Source organism: Monodon monoceros, unplaced genomic scaffold (assembly GCF_005190385.1).
Source record: "Monodon monoceros isolate NGI ecotype Baffin Bay Population unplaced genomic scaffold, NGI_Narwhal_1 Super_Scaffold_12, whole genome shotgun sequence".
NCBI classification, from domain to species: domain Eukaryota; kingdom Metazoa; phylum Chordata; class Mammalia; order Artiodactyla; family Monodontidae; genus Monodon; species Monodon monoceros.
In genome coordinates, this window is record NW_021703768.1 from 127,718,218 (window position 1) to 127,735,571 (window position 17,354).

The following is a 17,354-nucleotide window of genomic DNA, read 5'->3' on the forward strand; positions in this document are numbered from 1 at the left end:
GATCAGTTCTTCCTCCTCTGAAAAAATGAAAGAGTTGAACCAAAGGTAGCGCCCTCTACTCTAAAGATCTCTGAAACCCTTGAGGGAAAGTCTAAGCCACTCCCTGCTAAGAAGCTGCCACGGCTTCGAAACACTGAGTTATCAATGCCTCAGTAAACTATACTTCCTCTAGGGAACTCCCAGCCCAAGAGGGAAGGCTGCTAAACGACAGAGAGCTTTTCAAGATATTTGGCTGGGGCTGTGCTGACTCAGAAGAAACAAACAGTACAATTCTCAGTCCTGAAGGTAACAAGAAGTCCCCTGCCAGTCCCCAGAGAGAAAGCCCGCTGTAAGCTCACGAAACAGGGCAGGGCTTTCATAGATTTCTAGAATGTCAATACTGGAAAATCTCTTAGGGAGTTTCTAGTTCAGGGGTTTTCAAGCCGCATTCTGTGAGTGCTTCTGCAGTTCCACAAACTATTAATATTCATCTCCTTTTGTATACCTCAAGGTGTATTTAAAACTGTGACCTAAAAACAGCAAAGACACGAATATCAGTCGTATCAGTCACCCATTAGATTTCAACACATCAGAAATGAAAATCCATTAGAATGTTGTGTCAGATTCTGCTGATTGTCCCCTAAATCTACCCTTCCATTTTCTCTTTGTGGTGGAAACTACAGTTGGGTGGGTCCATGGCCACCCAGATTAAAGACTACATTTCCCAGCCTCCCTTGCAGCTAGGTAAGGCCATGTAATGAAGTTTTGGTCAGTGGGATGTAAATAATGGTTGTGAGTGCTACTTCTGGGTGTTTTTTTAGAGTGAAGAGGTATGCTTTTCTTCTTCCCTCTTCTCACTGGCTCTGATTTGGACATGATGGTGGAACTCGGTCAGCCACCTTGGACTTCGAATTGGAAGGCTCATGTTGAAGATGGTGGGCAAAAATAGAGAAGGAATCTTGCATCTTTGACGATCACTGTGTTCTTACTTACTTACATTAAGTGCCTGGGCTGTTTACTCCCATACTTCATTTACATGAAAGAGACATAAACCTCTGTCATATTCAAGTCACTTTTATGTTGGAGTTTCTGCCTTTTGCAGCTAAACCTAATTCACACATTTATGTTCTCAGCGATTGACTTTACAATGCATTAGTAATACAATATTTGTATAGTTTACTTAATGATTCTAAGGAAAACACCAGTTGTAACTATCACTCATGTCAAGAAACAGAATTTTGCAGCCACACAGAAGACCTCCGTGTGCCCTGACTCAATTACAACTACCTCTTTGCTTGTAAAAGCACCTCTATCCTGACTTTTATAGTAAACACTTCCATGTTGTAATATTACCTTAAAAACATTTTGGTTAAAAACCACTTTTATCTGTAGTATATGGGATAAAGTTTAAGACTTTGTTTGACCAAAGTTTTCCTCTGGTCAAAAGTTAGAAAATAACTGGAATAGTTTGACCACCTCATTTTCCAGAGGGAGAATGTGAGGCTTCTTGGGAAAGGACTTTCTAGTATCAGTCAGCAAGTTAGTGGCAGGGTGAACTAAGACCCGGGTTTCGCTGAAGCCTTACCATTTCATTTTTCCAGTTCTTTCGAGGGGAAGGGACCCTCAATACAAGGTACCAGCCTTACCTAATTACTCAAGGATGGAAAAGATTTGCAAATACGGCCTGTCTAGTACAGGGCATTTCATCATCCACCAGCACCAAACTTGGGTCTTTCCACAGAGATCGCAGGGTAGAGAGGCTGCCAGTGTTTCTTCCCAGATGGCTGTGCATTGTAACCTAAAAGAATGCATCAGCAAAGATGGAGTCATAGACACAGAGCCACACAACGGGTGTGCTAATTGGATGAAGTGATCTTCTCAGCATTTCTCAGAACCCAGTGTGGGGCATCTCTCCTGTGGTGCCGTGTGCACCCACCCTGATACACAGAGGCCCTCAGACAGCACTGTGGTTAAGTATGATGCTGAGTCTCTGAGACCAAGAGAAGTGAGATGCAGAGAGGCAGGCTGGAGCAAACCTGAGCTCTTCTGCCATATTCACTCAACTGTTATGACCTGCATGGGGCTACCCCCAAGTCAGAATTCCAGGAGAATCCCTCCTGCTCGTGAAGGTCAATTATGTTATTTTGTGAAAGGTGCCCATTGTGCTTTCATGGAGGACCTGGCAGCGTCCAAGATCTCACATTGGCCAGATTCCACAGCCCTCTCTCTCCTAGATGCTTGGACATTTAAGGGTAGGTCTGTTGGCTTCTGTCTTATCCTATGGATTAAAATTAGCAATCAACATTTAGCAAAGTTGTTATCATATATCCCGTGATTGGGGGTAGGGTTGTGTTCTGAGGACTCAAAGTTTGGGAAACAATGCACACTTTCTCCACTTCTGGAAAATTCATGAAGTATGGCATTAGCATATTGAAGGCTCTGTGAATTCCCACAGTAGAGAATTTTGCTTGATTTTGACTGACCTAGCATTTCCCAAACTTTTTCGACTTTTGGATCTCGTGTTTCACTGACACCGTTCTGCCTAGAACAGTTTGGCAAGTGATGCTCAGACCCTTTGATGGGTAAAGGATGCATTAATACACATGTATCACGTATACAACAGGGCTGGAAAACCACCTTTCTGCCCCAGGTAGCCCATCTTTCTGGAAAAGTACTGAATTATCCCATACTCTGTAAAAACCCATTCCTAATAGACCCAAGAAGCAGTTGTGGAACTGACCTAAACCTGCCCAGTCTGGGGTGGGTTCCCGGGGGAAAGCTGCCTTGGCCGCACAGCCTGGCACCTGGCTTGTTGTACCAAGATCCCTGGCCAGCCGGCAGCCACCCAGTGTGTGTCTGGGCTTGTTTTTCCTTCCTCTCCCTGCTCTTCTTAGAACACGGCTGAATGGCTCCAGTCTCTCGGCCCTTCTCCCAGCCAACACTGGACCCCTAGAAGTCTGGCCAGCTCCTCTCCCACCGCCTTGATAAACACCCCCTCCAAGCTGGGAACCACAGCACTGGGCTGTTTTTCTCCCTCCTGCACCCCAGGAAGCCTCCCCTTTGCCTGGGCTTCCTTCCAGGGGCCTTGGCTGCCAACCCATTTTAAACTCATCCTCAGCCCAGTCACCTGGAGAAAAAGAGGCTCACAGGAGACCCAAGATGAAAGAGTGTTTAATACTGTGGCTTTTTGAGTTTTGTTTTTAGCGGGAATTATTTTTAAAACAAATTATTGGAAGAATTTACCAGTTTATAGAACAGATAAATAAGGACATTTATGGCAGACTTGTTTATTCTGGCAAAACATGGGAAAGAAATGAAATGACCATTCGTAGGGAATGGGTTTAATAAGATTATGGTGAAGTCATACAATGGAATATTATGCAGCCACCTAACAGCATGAGGCAATTCCCAACAATAATCACAAAAGTCCTAGGAAAATCCTTACTTTATATGGAAACTATTTGGTTAATAACTTAATTTTAGGGCAAAAATGAAGATTACTACTCACATTGTTATAAGGCACCAACTCCTATTCAAACTTGTCTGATATTTTTATGGTACTTAAATATGATGACCAAACATCCCACTTCACCCAGAACTGAGGGGTTTCCCAGCATACCGGACTTTAAGTAGTAAAACTGAAAAAAATCTCAGGCAAGGAGATGAGTTGTTCACCCTATACTTAGCACAAATTAAGACTATTTTAGAAAGAATAAGATGATTACGAATTTTAGCCTCCAGTATATTCACAAATGAAATCGAACCAGTATTTGCACTATAAATAGGAGGACAAAACTATGTGGATTGATATGAAACATGCAATCATTTCAAGATGTTGTGAAATGTATGAAAAAAAAAAGCCAAAGTACAAAACACACCGTGCTAACTATGTTCCCATGTTCTATGTGTTCTCTCTTTTGTTTCCCCTAAAGGTCAGGGTAGGAGAGCAGTAAGGGGTGTGTCCGTATAAGATAAAAATGAAGTTTGTGACTTCTTGTGTATTTGTGTACCCCATTGCAAGAAAATGGCTGGACTGATTCATACCAAATTTTGAGAATATATTTGGGATGGTCTGACTTAAAATATAGTTTGTTTGGCATATGGAAATTTTATTCTAGGGGTCCTGGGGAGATAAGCAGTCATTCTCCAGAGAAGCTGACTCTAGTTAAATAAGAGAGGCCCACATAGTCACCAACTGGAAAAGATGCACCAGATGGGTTCGGGTCCACTGACAGAGAAAGCAAAGAGTGGTTTCCAGTGAATATCCAGAATAAAGGGTCACAAGGTAGACTCTTCAAACGGAAGGCCTCGGTGTACAAGCTGCTTCCCACGTGGGGGATGGAATCAGATGTCCATGTGTGTAAGGATGGTTAATGATTCTTCTGAGTGGAGCCGCTCTTTTGGATCTTAAAGCTTACATTGTGGTCCCTGAGGAGAACCACAGATCTAAGATAAACTGGATGTTTATTTTTCATTGTGTATCCTTTTGAACTGTTGGCAGTATTTTCCATGTTTGTATATCAAATCTTTTTTCTTTTAATTTATGAGATACTTCAAGCATACAAAGAAGGTATAGAGGATATTAAAGTTAGTATCTTTGTATGTAACTGCTGTCTTTGACGAATCTTGATGTTTTGCCATATATTGAGAAACCTACAGTTCTCGTCCTATGTCTTTCTCCTTTACTGCCACACAGAACACTCTGACACTTCTGGTCACCACATGTGTATGTGTTTTCCCCACAGCAAGCAATTCTGGGTGTCCTACAATTTAACTCAATTCCGACACTCCCTACATGGAGATAGCATCAGATCCCACAGGTTAAGGACTCAGTCCCAAGACATTCCCCCTACTCAGATGTCACTTGCAAATAGTAGGTCCCCAGGTCACACCCAACTTCTGACTTGGCTACAAATAGGAGGTTCCCATGACCTCCTCCCATTTGGATTTGATTATTTGCTAGAACAGCTCACAGAACTCAAGGGAACCCTTACTTACGTTTACCAGTTTACTAAAGGACATGATAAAAGATACACTTGAACAGCCAGATGAAGAGATACATAGGGGTGAGGTCTGGGAGGGTTCCAGGTGCAAGAGCAAGGTTCTGTCCCCATGGAATTGGGGTGTACCACCCTCCTGGTACATGGATGCGTTCTCCAACCTGAAAGCTCTTTGAACCCTAATTCTTTTGGATTTTCTACATAGACAATCATGTCATCTGCAAACAAAGAGAGTTGTTTTTCTTTGAAAACAAAGACAGTTTTATTTCTTCCTTCACAATCTTTATACCTTTTATTTCCTTTTCTTGCCTTATTATATTACAAGGACTTCCAGTAAAATGTTGAAAAGCAGTGGTGAGAGGGGACATCCTTCCCTTGTGCCCGATCTTAGTGAGACAGCATTGAGTTTCTCACTATTAAGTATGATGTTAGCTCTACGTTTTTTTGTAGATATTCTTTATCAAGTGAGGATACTGAGAGCTTTTAATCATGAATGACTGTTGGATTTTGTCAAATGTTTTTTGCGCATCTATTGCTATGATCAAGTGATTTTTCTTTTTTAGCCTATTGATGTGAAAGATTACACTCATTGATTTTCGAATGTTGAACCAGCCTTGCATACCTATAATGGTATAAAATTCTTTTTACGCATTGTTGGATTCGATCTCCTCATATTTTGTTGAGGATTTTATGTCTATGTTCATAAGGTCTATGGTTTTGTTTTCTTGCAGAGTCTTTGTCTGGTTTTGGTATTAGGGTAATGCTGGCCTCATGGTGTGAGTTAGGAAATATTTCTTCTATTTCTATCCCCTGAGCGAGATTGTAGAGAATTGGTATATTTTCTTCCTTACGTTTGGTAGAACACATAGTTAATCTTAACAAATAAGAGGATCAGTCTTGCTAGAAAGGTGCTAGGGGCCTGGAGCCCTACCATCTACTCCTTTTTCCCCTGACACACCTGTAGGAACCTTAGGTTTCCATAGAATACCGTTTGAAATCACTGATCTAGACCATGGATTGATAAAATTTCTCTGTAAAGGGCAAGATAGTAAACATTTTAGGCTTCACGGGCCATATGGTCCCTGCTGCAACTATTCAACTCAGCCATTGTAGTGCAGAAGCAGCCACAGAGAACACATACATCTGAGATGAAAACGTGTCTGTGAACTATTTAGTGAAAGAAGCAGGTTACAAAACATCAATACTAATAAAATGGTTAAACCGCTTACTGAGTGCTTACTGTGCTAAATGATTTATGTGGATTACCTTGTTTAATTTTCAGAACTACCCTACAGTATAAAGGCAATGATCTCCAATTCACTGATGGGGAAACAGAGATCTAGGTGGGTTAAATAACTTGCCAGTAACATACGGAGTGGGGATTTAAACCCATGCAGTCTAACTCCAGAGCCTGAGCTTTGAAATGCTACAGTATATTGCCTTTTATGTTTACTTACATATATTTACATAAGCCTAAAAAGGATCCGGAAGGAAATACACCAGAAAGTTAAGTGGACTCTCTTTGTCATGTAGAGATTATAATGGGGGGAGTGATTTATAAATAAGATTGTTTCACTTTTTTCTAATTATTCTGTATCATCATCGAAAGTTAGATATTTCCACTAGTAATATAACACCACCACCAAATGAGGCAGAAGGACTTTTTCCTTCTAAAGACCCGTCCAGTTCTAACATTCTGGAATTCCTCGAGGCCTCTGCCATGTCCAGAGTTTGGTCGGAGGAAGAGGCACAGGCCTGGGGCGATGGTGGGAAGGTCTGGGGAGCTTGTCTCTCTGCCCTGGAGGGCACTTGAAGCTCTTAGAGATTCCAGGCTGCTCTGTGCCAGCCTCTAGCCTTCCACCTCTCCCTCTAGCCCTTCCTACCATCTCAATGGCTTTTCTGGTCTCTCTAATTACCAGGAACACGGAGGGAACCACAGTTTCTGTTTAGACCAAAAAAAGGAGTTAGGGGGCTTCCCTGGTGGTGCAGTGGTTGAGAGTCCGCCTGCCGATGCAGGGGACACGGTTTCGTGCCCCGGTCCGGGAGGATCCCACATGCCGCGGAGCGGCTGGGCCCGTGAGCCACGGCCGCTGAGCCTGCGCGTCTCGAGCCTGTGCTCCGCCACGGGAGAGGCCACAGCAGTGAGAGGCCCGCGTACCGCAAAAAAAACAAAAAAAAAAGAGTTAGATACTCACAAATGGCTGCCTCGGAGAGCATGGTTTCCAAACTGGACCCTGGGAGGGGCAGTGAGCAGAATAGAGGCCAGGTCTGATTTGGGGGTGTGCCCTGACCAGGCAGCCTCAGTCTCCTTTTATGGAGCCATCAGATTCAGGGACCCACTCCCCAAAACGTAAAAGTGAGTGCCAGCACTGACCAGGCACGTGCCACACGCACACGCGCATGCTAGGTGCTTTATGGGCCTTACCTGTGAAGAAGGTGCTATCCAGGGCGGAGCCACAGTTCCCCGATGAGGAGAGATTGCGTAACCCGCCCAGGTTCCCCTGTGTGAGGACTTCGTGCTCTCTGGACTCAGCCCAGCTCCTTCCGTGCTGCGCCGGGAACCGTGTGAACGGGCCTAGGAGTGGTGGGAGTCCAGGGCTGCCTGGCCTTTTCGTGTTTTCTCGCCTTGCACTATCAAAAGGGCATCAACGAGGACTTCCCTGGTGGTCCCGTGGTTAAGACTCCATGCTTCCACTGCAGGGGGAACTAGTTCCATCCCTGGTTGGGGAACTAAGATCCTGCATGCCGTGAGGTACGGCCAAAAAAAAATGGGAGGAGGGGCATCAACGAAGAGACTAGTGACCAGGTGGTCTGATAACTCCAGCTCCGTCCCTGAGGAAGTGGTGGGCCAGGGAGTGGGGTAGGGATGGGAAGGGGAGAGCGAGTTCTGCCTCTGAGAAGGCACCATGGGGAGGGGCTGGACTGATGCCCCGGGTGTCAGGATGAACCCAGCCCCAGTCGTGAGAGACGTGCCAGCGAGGTGAGGGTGGGCTCGATGCCAGAACTTTCCCCCAGATTGCTGTCCAGAGCGGAGCCAGCTGCTTGTGGCATTCCCTCGCAGGGGTAGTGTGCAGGCCAAGGCTTAGGGCCCCACTGTCGGGTGTAGGGGGGCGTGGATGTGGACATTGGGCTGGATGACCAGCCAGGCCTTCTTTTCAAAGATCCTGCAGTGATAGCAGCAGCCAAGCTGAGCACTCGCCGTGTGCGTATATCACTCTGAGAAGAAGGCGTAGTTATTATTCTTATTTTACAGATGAGAAAACTGAGATCCTGAACAGTTAAGCGACTTGCCCAAATTCACACAGCTGGGAAACAGCCAGGCTGGCACTGAACCCATCCGTTTGTCTGCAGAGCCTGCATTCTTATCTGAGATCCAGCTGGCTTCTAGCTGCCTGGGGATTTGTGGTCCTAAAAGGATTAGGATACTAGGAGCCCGTGATGAGCAGACCGGTGGGGGATAGACAGCATCCTTATTTCCAGAGGCTTTGATATTTTCTTTCAAGGCTCCAACTGGCAGTCATGAGATTTGCAGACCTTTCCCTTCTTGGGAGGCAGATTAGAAGACTCGCCTCATCCACTTAAACTAAGTGGCCACAGCCCCTAAAGACATGGAAATCTAAAAGCAGCTCTGCCGGGCACTCCCCAGAAATTACAGACTCGTGCTTTGAAGAGACTGTCCCTAATTAAAGGAGGGTGCCACAAAGAGGGCTGTGACCTGAACAACCACCGCTCTCCTCCACACAGCACAGCGCTTGAGGGTCCATTTTTCCTTCTGAGTCTGCAGGGTTGAAAGGACCTAGATCCAATGACTTCCAAATTCCAGTTTTCAAACTTCAAGTTGTATAATTGTGAAACTTTTTGTTCAAAAAGCTTGATTTGTGGAATGCCACCATCAAGCATTAGGCATGTGATCTTAAGTCCCACCATAGCCACCTGAGGTAGGTACATTATGATCCCCATTTTACATATGCGGAAACTGAGTTGCACAAAAGAATCAGTTACTTGCCCAAGGTCATGCAGTTATTAAGTGGTGGAGACGGAATTTGAATCCAGATCTGCTCAAGTCCAGATCGTGGCTGAATACCTCTGGGCTCGGTAGGTGGAGGCTCGGTAGGTAAAACCATATGTTGAGCTGCTTTGGTTTGGCATCTGAGACTGTCCCCCTGTGCCCTGTGGAGCCCTTGGGGAACCTGGCCAGCCTCAGACAGCAGTTTGAAAAACTGGAAACAAGTCCAGTGTCCATCAACAGTTGAATGAATAACACTTTGTGGTATGGCCATGCAATGGAATACTACTCAGTGATAGGAAGTGAGTATCTAATCACTGATACCTCAGTAACATGGGTGAATTTCAAAGTCACTGTGCTGAGCGGAAAAAGCCAGACAAAAATGAGTACATTCTGTGTGATTGTTATTTAAATAAAAGTCTAGGAACTGCAAACTAATTGATAGTAGCAGAAAGCAGATGGTGGTTGCTTGAGGGGGGAGGGAGGGGTGGAAGGATTTCCAAGGGGCCTGAGGGGACTTTCCCAGGTGATAACTGTCATCACTCTCTTGATTGTGCTTATGGTTTACATGAGCGTGTATGTGTATCTTTAAAAATTACATATAGGCTTAAATTGTGTACAGTTTATTGAATGAAATTATACCTCATTAAAGCTGTTAAAAACAAAAACACTTAAAAGTCAAAAACTTGTCCTTAACAGGAGGCAGGGACAGGAGATGACTTGCTCAAGCTCACTCAGAGCAGACGGGCTCCCTCTGCAGCTCACCCGGTCACGGGCGATGGACCTTCTCCCGAGTTCATGGGGGCTGTGAGGCTTCTCTCCAGCCCTGGGAATGTCAGCACTGGACACGGTAAGGCTTTGGCCACAGGGTGGGGTGGTCGACAGAGGCCAAGGAGCCGGGAACAGTGAGCCCCAGGGGTGGCTCCAGGCTGCTGTACTCACACCAGGGACCTTTGACAAAAACATAACCCTGCTGAAAGGATCAGACCAGGTGATCTCCACCTCTGTGAGATTAACTCAACAAACGCCTCCGGCACACCTACCACGTTTCTGGGTCTGTCCTGGTCCGCTGGCTTACAGGGACCAGATGAAGATGAATGGCATGAACGCAAGGGCAGGACACACAATAAATGCCCCCCAGATGGCAGCCATTACACATCCATCAAATATCCCCTCAGTGCCTGTTCTGTGCGCTGAGGGAATAGATACGTGGCCTGATCCTTGAGGACAGGAAAGACACGTGGACGAAAAGCTTTGCCTCAGCCCCGAAGCTAGTGGGATAAATGCTGTGAGGGCCAAGAGGAGAAATAAATTACTTCCAGTTGTGGAGAGGTTTCATGCAGGCTGTGGTATGCAAGGGAAGAAAAGGAATTTGTACATGGAGACAGGCGGGGCTGGGGAAGCAGGCAGAGATCATGCCATTTCGGGGCAGCATAAACAATCGCAAGGCACCTGGGAGACACAGGAGGCGCGGCTGGCTGCAGGGGGCGCTGGAAATGCTGGGCAGGTGGGCTGGGGTCAGGTGCTGGGGAGAGCACCTGGGTGACAGGCGGACACATCTGCTCCCCCCTGCCACACCCTGCTGTGTGGTCTCATTTGCTCCAGCTGCTTGGGGCCTTGGCCTCAGCTGGAAACCTGGATTCCAGCGGCGGGGTGGGGGGTAAGAGAAGAGCCAAAGGAAAGGAACTCCTCCAATGACCACTCGGCCCAAGACACCAGTGTCTTTACCCTTGGGCATTCCCAGTGGGCCAGACAGCCTGAACCAGGTCTCCTGGGAAGCTGTGAAAATGGAAAAACTCAAGTTTGTACTCCCAGCGCCCACAGAAACTGTCTTCAGTGTCTCCGTGGATGGTCAGAGCCAAAGAACACTGCCATCTTGTGGCCAAGGACCCTAGATACCATGAGGGCAGGGAGAGTCCCTGTGCCCCCAAGGGACCACAAAGGCAGAAATGGCTGAGACTTGTTTTAATACTCTCATAATGGGACCCAAATTATGCTAGCATACAGTTCAGAGTTGGCAAAGTTTGCCAACTCTTACGTAAGGCCCCTGAGGTACAGATATGGTACGTTGTGCAGGTGAGAAAACTGCCTCTGGGAGAGATGAGGTGACTGGTCCAAGGTCACAGGTCGCCAAAGGCAGAGCTGGGTCTCATCCCAGGTCCAGCAGCGCTGGTCCCCAGTCACTGCCCAGTAGATGGTCAAAGCAGTGATTCTCAATGTGTGGTCCCTAAGACCTTTCAGAAGGAACACAAGGTCAAAACTATTCACACAAGATGCCTTTTTCTCTTTTTCTTACAATCATGCAGTGAAGTTTCCAGAATCTAAGTGCTGTGCAATGACCTCATCTCACCCTGATGGCTAATGGGATATATGCTTGCGTATTCTTGTGTTACAAAAATTCCTGTTTTAATTTCTGTTATGGCATAACCCACACAACCATAAGCTCTCTGAGATACTCAGTAACTTTTAAGAGTGTAAAAGGGTCCTGGGATGAAACAGTTTGAGAGCTGCTGGCTTAAAGAAATATTTTTAAAAAATAAGTAAAGCTGTACAAACTAAAACATTTCCCTTTGTTTTGATATAATTGCATCAACTCTGTAAGGCACTAACTTTTAGGCTGACTGGAATTCTAATTGCCATTTCTACAGATCTTTGATAATTAAATACACACAAAAAATGTACGTGAATAGAGAATGTTCACTGAGTGATTACTAACTGACAAGCACTATCTAAGCGACTTACATGAGTTGCCTCATTTAATCCCTACAACCACCATTTGCAGGAGATGCTGTTACCACATTTTATGCTTGCGGACACCAAGAGGTTACGTGGCCCAGCTGGGAGGTATGGAGCTTGGACTCTATCCCAGGCAGTCTGTCTTCACTGCCTCTTCCCGTTATTCTAACTGCCATACAATTTTACCTCCCTTAAATGCGATTCACTTGACAGACAAAAGTTTTTCACAATACGGAGTCTAAGAAAGTAGTGAAAAGAAAGAGGATCACCCACCTTCACTTATAGATGAGGAAAAGTGAGGCCCAGAGAGGGGAAGTGACTTGTAAAAGCTCACACAGCAAAGACTCGGAATCCATCGGACCCCTTTCACCCAGTTGGGAGCTCTTAGAACTCCCACCCAAGCAAGCACTGCAGTCATCTCCTTCAGAGCAACATGGGAGCAGCACGGCACAGCACGTAAGCAAGTGACATCAAGACCAGGCAAGAGACAATATCTCCAGCAAAATCGACTTGACTTTATTGCAAGGAAGCTACAGAAGAGCAGGGCAAGTGAGGGTCTCCGCAGGAACTACCATCTCTGAGCAGGATTGTCAGGTCCTAGATCTGTCTGGAAGGCAGGAGCTGGCTCAGCATCCTGGAAGAGATGAGACGTGAGGTGGAACACAGGCGCCATCTGCTGGACACATGGAGACATTACAAAAGCAGTAAAGGTTCACTAAGAGGCAGTTGTACCGGGTGAGGTGAGAAACCCAGGTGCTGGAGCAGGACTAGAACCCCATGTCCAGCCCTAAACGCTGCTTCTACCAAGACTGCCTCTTGGCAGTCTTGACCAGAACCCACTGATCTTGCTAAGCCGGTCACCGCCGAGGCCCTCTTCTGGGGAACTCCCAGGGCTGCTGGGGCACCTTCCCTGTCCTGTTTCAACTTATACCAGAAGGGCAACAAAAAAAATCACGAGCAAACAAATCTGCCGAGAGCCAGACGATCAAGGAAATTTCAGAACCAATAAACATTCTATCTCTGGTTCCTGAACCTGGCTTCAAATCAGTCACTGGGCAGCCTCTTAAAACAGACTCAGAGACAGATGCTGCCTAGTGTGTGGGGTAAAAGCTTACCAGATCAGTGATTCTCACCCAGTGCCGTGCATATGAATCTCCAGGAGCCTTTTCATACTACACATGGTTACTGACAGATGTGCAGATGAAACTATATGATGCCTGAATTTGCTGTGAATATGGGGGTGGAGAGAGCGGGCCATGGATGAAATGATGGCAATGACTTGATGACCGTTGGATCTGGGTGGTGGGTACATGGAGATTCATTTTACTACCCTATTTGCATAGGTTCGACACTTCCTATAATAAAAAAGCTAAAATTAATTAATTAAAACTACTATGAGAACTATCCAGCCATAGAAAGGAATGAAGTACTGATACATGCTAAGCTTGGGTGAATCCTGAAAACATTATGCTAAGTGAAAGAAGCCAGACACAAAAGGCCACATAACGTATGATTCCTTTTATGTGAAATATCCAGGGCAGGTGAGTCCAGGGGGCAGAAAGCGGATTGGTGGTTGCCAGGGGATGGAGAGAGGAGGCAGTGGGGACAGCCTAAATGGGTACAGGGAGTTTTTCTAGGGTGATGAAAAGTTTTGAAACTAGAGAGAAGTGGTGGATGTACAACATTGTGAATACACTAAAGGCCAATGAATGGTACACTTTAAAATGGTTAATTGCATGTCATGTGAATTTCATCTCAATAAAAAAAAAGAGCCTACTATGAGAAAAATACACATTAAGCTACACATGGTTTACAACAGGCAGGTGTTGCTTTTTCAGTCAAACAAAATTCACATGCTCAGGTCGGGAGTTTCCAATTCAAAGTGTCTACACTGGGGCTCTCCCACGTGCGTAGCCAGCTGAAGAAGTTTTTTTCTCTTCCCTCCCTCCATCCCTCCTTGTCACAGAGACTTTTATACACACAGTCTTACACGGAAGCCCAATATAAAACGGGGCTACTTGGGATACATGGAGGGGTCTAGGGTCCCACCCACCCACCCTCCCCCCAAAACCCTAGGGATGCAGGAACCATGTGATGAACACTGGTATGGTAGAAACGTTACCCTCCCTTTAAGGATCATCCTTCATATTCAGAGGGATTTCACAGTAACCTCCACAAGGCAGGAAAGCAGGGCAGAGGTTATAGCCCCATTTTACAGGAGGGAGGACTAAGTCTCAGGAATGAAAGAGAAGTGTCCACAGTCAGAGTGTGAAATGAGGGCAGAGCTAAAAACTAGGCTCCTAGAATATTGATTATTCATCCTGGGCTCATTCCTGAACATGGTTCATCCATGGGCAGAAAGGGGATGACGAAGACAGACACATCTGACATCTCATGATTTGCACGTGATGTCACCAGATACAAAGGACACTGCCACGGCTCAGATTCCAACGCACACCTTTAGGAAGGAGGCTGCAGCTGAAGTTCACTGCCATGGCCCAGCAGTCAGTTGTAGTTGGATGCCTGATTCTCAGCCTGCCCCTGGCACTCACCTGTGTGGGGCTTTGGCCAAGTCACTTCCCCTCTCCAGGCCTCATTTTCCTTAATTACAGCGAGAGCACTGAGCGACATCAGGGATGTGACGATTGTTGTAATACACGCATGAAGGGCATGAAAGGCACTACGGGGCCAGTGACTGCTAGGAGGGCTGTGCTGTGAAGGATTCTGAGACTGTGGCTAGGCACGGAGGGAAGGAATGCTGGATGGATGACTAAAGTCTGCCCTGGTTCCGCAGTGAAGGGTGCTGGCACAGTGTCACTAGCCTCCTTTCTGGACTATGTAAAATCAAAGGGAACATCCAGCTTAAACACGATGCTGTTTTTTGTTTGTGTTGTTTTTCACCTTTAACAGCTTTATTGGGGGTGTAACTGACATGCTATACGTAGACATATTTTAAGTGCACAATGTGATGATCTGTGACTTATCAATTGAATACACCCACATACCCTCACCACACTCAAGATAATGAACATTTCCAACCCCAAAGTCTCCTCCTGCCTCTCCTTGCCACCCCACATCATCAAGCAATCACGGATCTGCTTTGGTCGCTATAGGTTCGTTTGCATCTTTTAGAACTTTATATAAATGATATCATACAGTATGTGAGATTCATTGCAGTTGTTGCATGGACAATAGTATTCAATTCTATGGCTATACCACAATTTGTTTATCTATTCACCTAGTGATGGACATTGGGTTGTTTCCAGCTTTTGGCTATTACAAGTAAAGCTGCTCTCAGTATTTACAAGTCTTCATATGGACAGTGCTTTCCATTTCTCTTGGGTAAATACCTGGCAAAGGAATGGCTGGGTCATATGGTAGGTTTTAAGAAACTACCAGATTGACCACAGTATTGTCTTTGCACCAGTCTGGGCAGAGGGCATGCTCAGGAAGCTGAGAACAGTTCCAAGTGGGGACAGAGGCCAAGGTGAACTAACTCACCTGGTCAGTGCACCGGACCACAAGGCTCAGGGCGTAGGTGTCACCTCTGATGGGACCGTTAAGTTATCAAAGCAAAAGACACACTGCTCAGGGCCATATGCTTAAACTTAAACCCTGCTGATCATGAAATGTACCCTGAAGTCATAGAGGGGACCCTGGGAGACATCACGAAGTGCTCTGTCTACTCACAGGGGGCTGGAAGGAGTCCCTGAGCTTGTGATTTGCATCCAGTAGAGACATATTTTGTTGCAGTGTTGGGGCCTCACCCACCTGCCCACTTTGGTCCATCCTGCAAGCTGGGGGCCCAGGCCCTCGCTACTTGGGGCCGAGGTAGGAAACGGCCTTTCCTGTTTTCCCCAGGGTCTCCAGCAGAGTGTCCACGCTGTGCTCAGAGTCGACGCAGACCTTCTTGTTGGGCAGGTCAATGTCAAATTGAACTCCTGCAGGAAGGGGGGTGAGGGGGGACAGAGACGTTCCCAGTCAGGCTCCTGAATTATTGGCCACCACCCTTCCCCTCTCTTCTAGACCAAGGATCGGCACACTTCTCCTGAAAAGGGCCACAGAGCACATGTTTTAGGAACTGTGGGCTGCATAGTCTTCTGTATATTGTTTTTACAACCCTGTAAAAATGTAAAAACCATTGTCAGCTGTGCAAAAACAGGCTGTGGGCTGGACTGGGCCCAAGGGGCTGTAGTTTGCCCATCCCTGCTCTAGATGGGGGCTTTAAAAATTTTTTTTTCTTAATTGCAAAAGTAATACAGACACACTTTTTTTTTTTTTTGGCCGTGCCACGCGGCATGTGGGATCTTAATTTCCCTACCAGGGATTGAACCCGTGCCCCCCTGCAGTGGAAGTGCGGAGTCTTAACCACTGGACTGCCAGGGAAGTCCCCAGACACACCATTTAAAAATAAAAAAGGCAAGCATTTCTGAATAAAATTTGAAACTGTAAGGCCCCTACTATTTCCTACCTCTAAGGATCACTGAACAATAGGGCCCCTATCCAGTGTTTCTCCCTGATGGACAAATGAAAAGTAAACAGGTCTTGCTATATGTCACTTTCCAATGTCCAGGATATCTTGCCATCTCAGTGCATACAGACTTAACTTCATTCTTTTTTAACAGCTACACCATATCCCATAGTGTGGATGTACCATCCATCTACTCAGTCCCCCTCTGAAGGACACTGAGGTTGCCTCCAATCTCTCACTATGATCACAACCATGTAAACATACTTGAACGTATCTTATAAAACTTGTGGAAATATTTCTATACCGTGAATTCATAGAATGGAAATTGTGGGGCAACAGACTGGCACACTTTTTTTTTCATTAGCATTTCATGATGTATTTCGTTGAACATTAAGACTCCTATGCACAGGGACCCATAAGTCCTGGCAACTGCTTTCTAGAATCCGAACCACTCTGATAAAAAAAGCCCTGGTGTGTTTAAAATTCAGATTGTTGGGCCCCATTCCAACATTCTGATTAGGACCAGAATGGTTTGGTCTGAGATGAGGAAGCCAGGTGGAAGAACCTTAGACTGAGGAAGTAAGTTCCAAAGAACCACTTCTATCCTACCACTGACCCATCTTTCCAACGTGACTCAGCAAAATGTGGTAAAGATCATGAATTTTCCGCCCTTGAGTCCCATGGAACAGTTAAGGGCACATTCTCCCACTCATTTATAAATTCAGAGCATACAATGGCAATAGGCTTTTCAACAATATGTCCATGATCAACAGGTAGCATTCTCACTTTCAACGTGAGAAGCCTCAAATTAGGTAACCAGCCAAGGCCTTATTCTAAGTGTTGGTGCCATGTCTTCCATACTCTGAGGGGAGCTGGCAAAGGAGCCCAGGTCTTCATTCCCTAACTCCCAGAACCCGTTATGTGGGTTTCGGTACAGGTAGGGAGGTAGAAGTGCCAAAGAACCTACACTCACACCAGATGAGGAAATCACTTGTTATCCTTTAATGCAGCGGTCCCCAAACTTTTTGGCACCAGGGGCCAGTTTTATGCAAGACAGTTTTTCAGGCGATGGGGAGCGGGGATGGGGAGGGCTGGGGAGGGCGATGGGGAGGCGATGGGGAGCGGCGATGGGGAGGGCGATGCGGAGGGCGGTGGGGAGCGG

At 46.1% G+C, this 17,354-nt stretch overlaps 1 protein-coding gene across 1 annotated transcript in view; it reads right to left on the reverse strand.

The window, feature by feature from the left end:
* Positions 1-12,216: 12,216 nt before the first annotated feature.
* The window catches only part of ATOX1 (antioxidant 1 copper chaperone), a 13,847-nt gene continuing 8,709 nt past the window's right edge, over positions 12,217-17,354 (reverse strand). Inside the window, exons 4-5 of the mRNA XM_029216587.1 lie at positions 15,493-15,662; positions 12,217-12,355 (exon numbers count right to left, since the gene is read on the reverse strand). Of these exons, the coding sequence (XP_029072420.1) occupies positions 15,538-15,662 (125 nt within the window). The 3' untranslated portion in view covers positions 12,217-12,355; positions 15,493-15,537. The remainder of the gene's footprint in view (positions 12,356-15,492; positions 15,663-17,354) is intronic.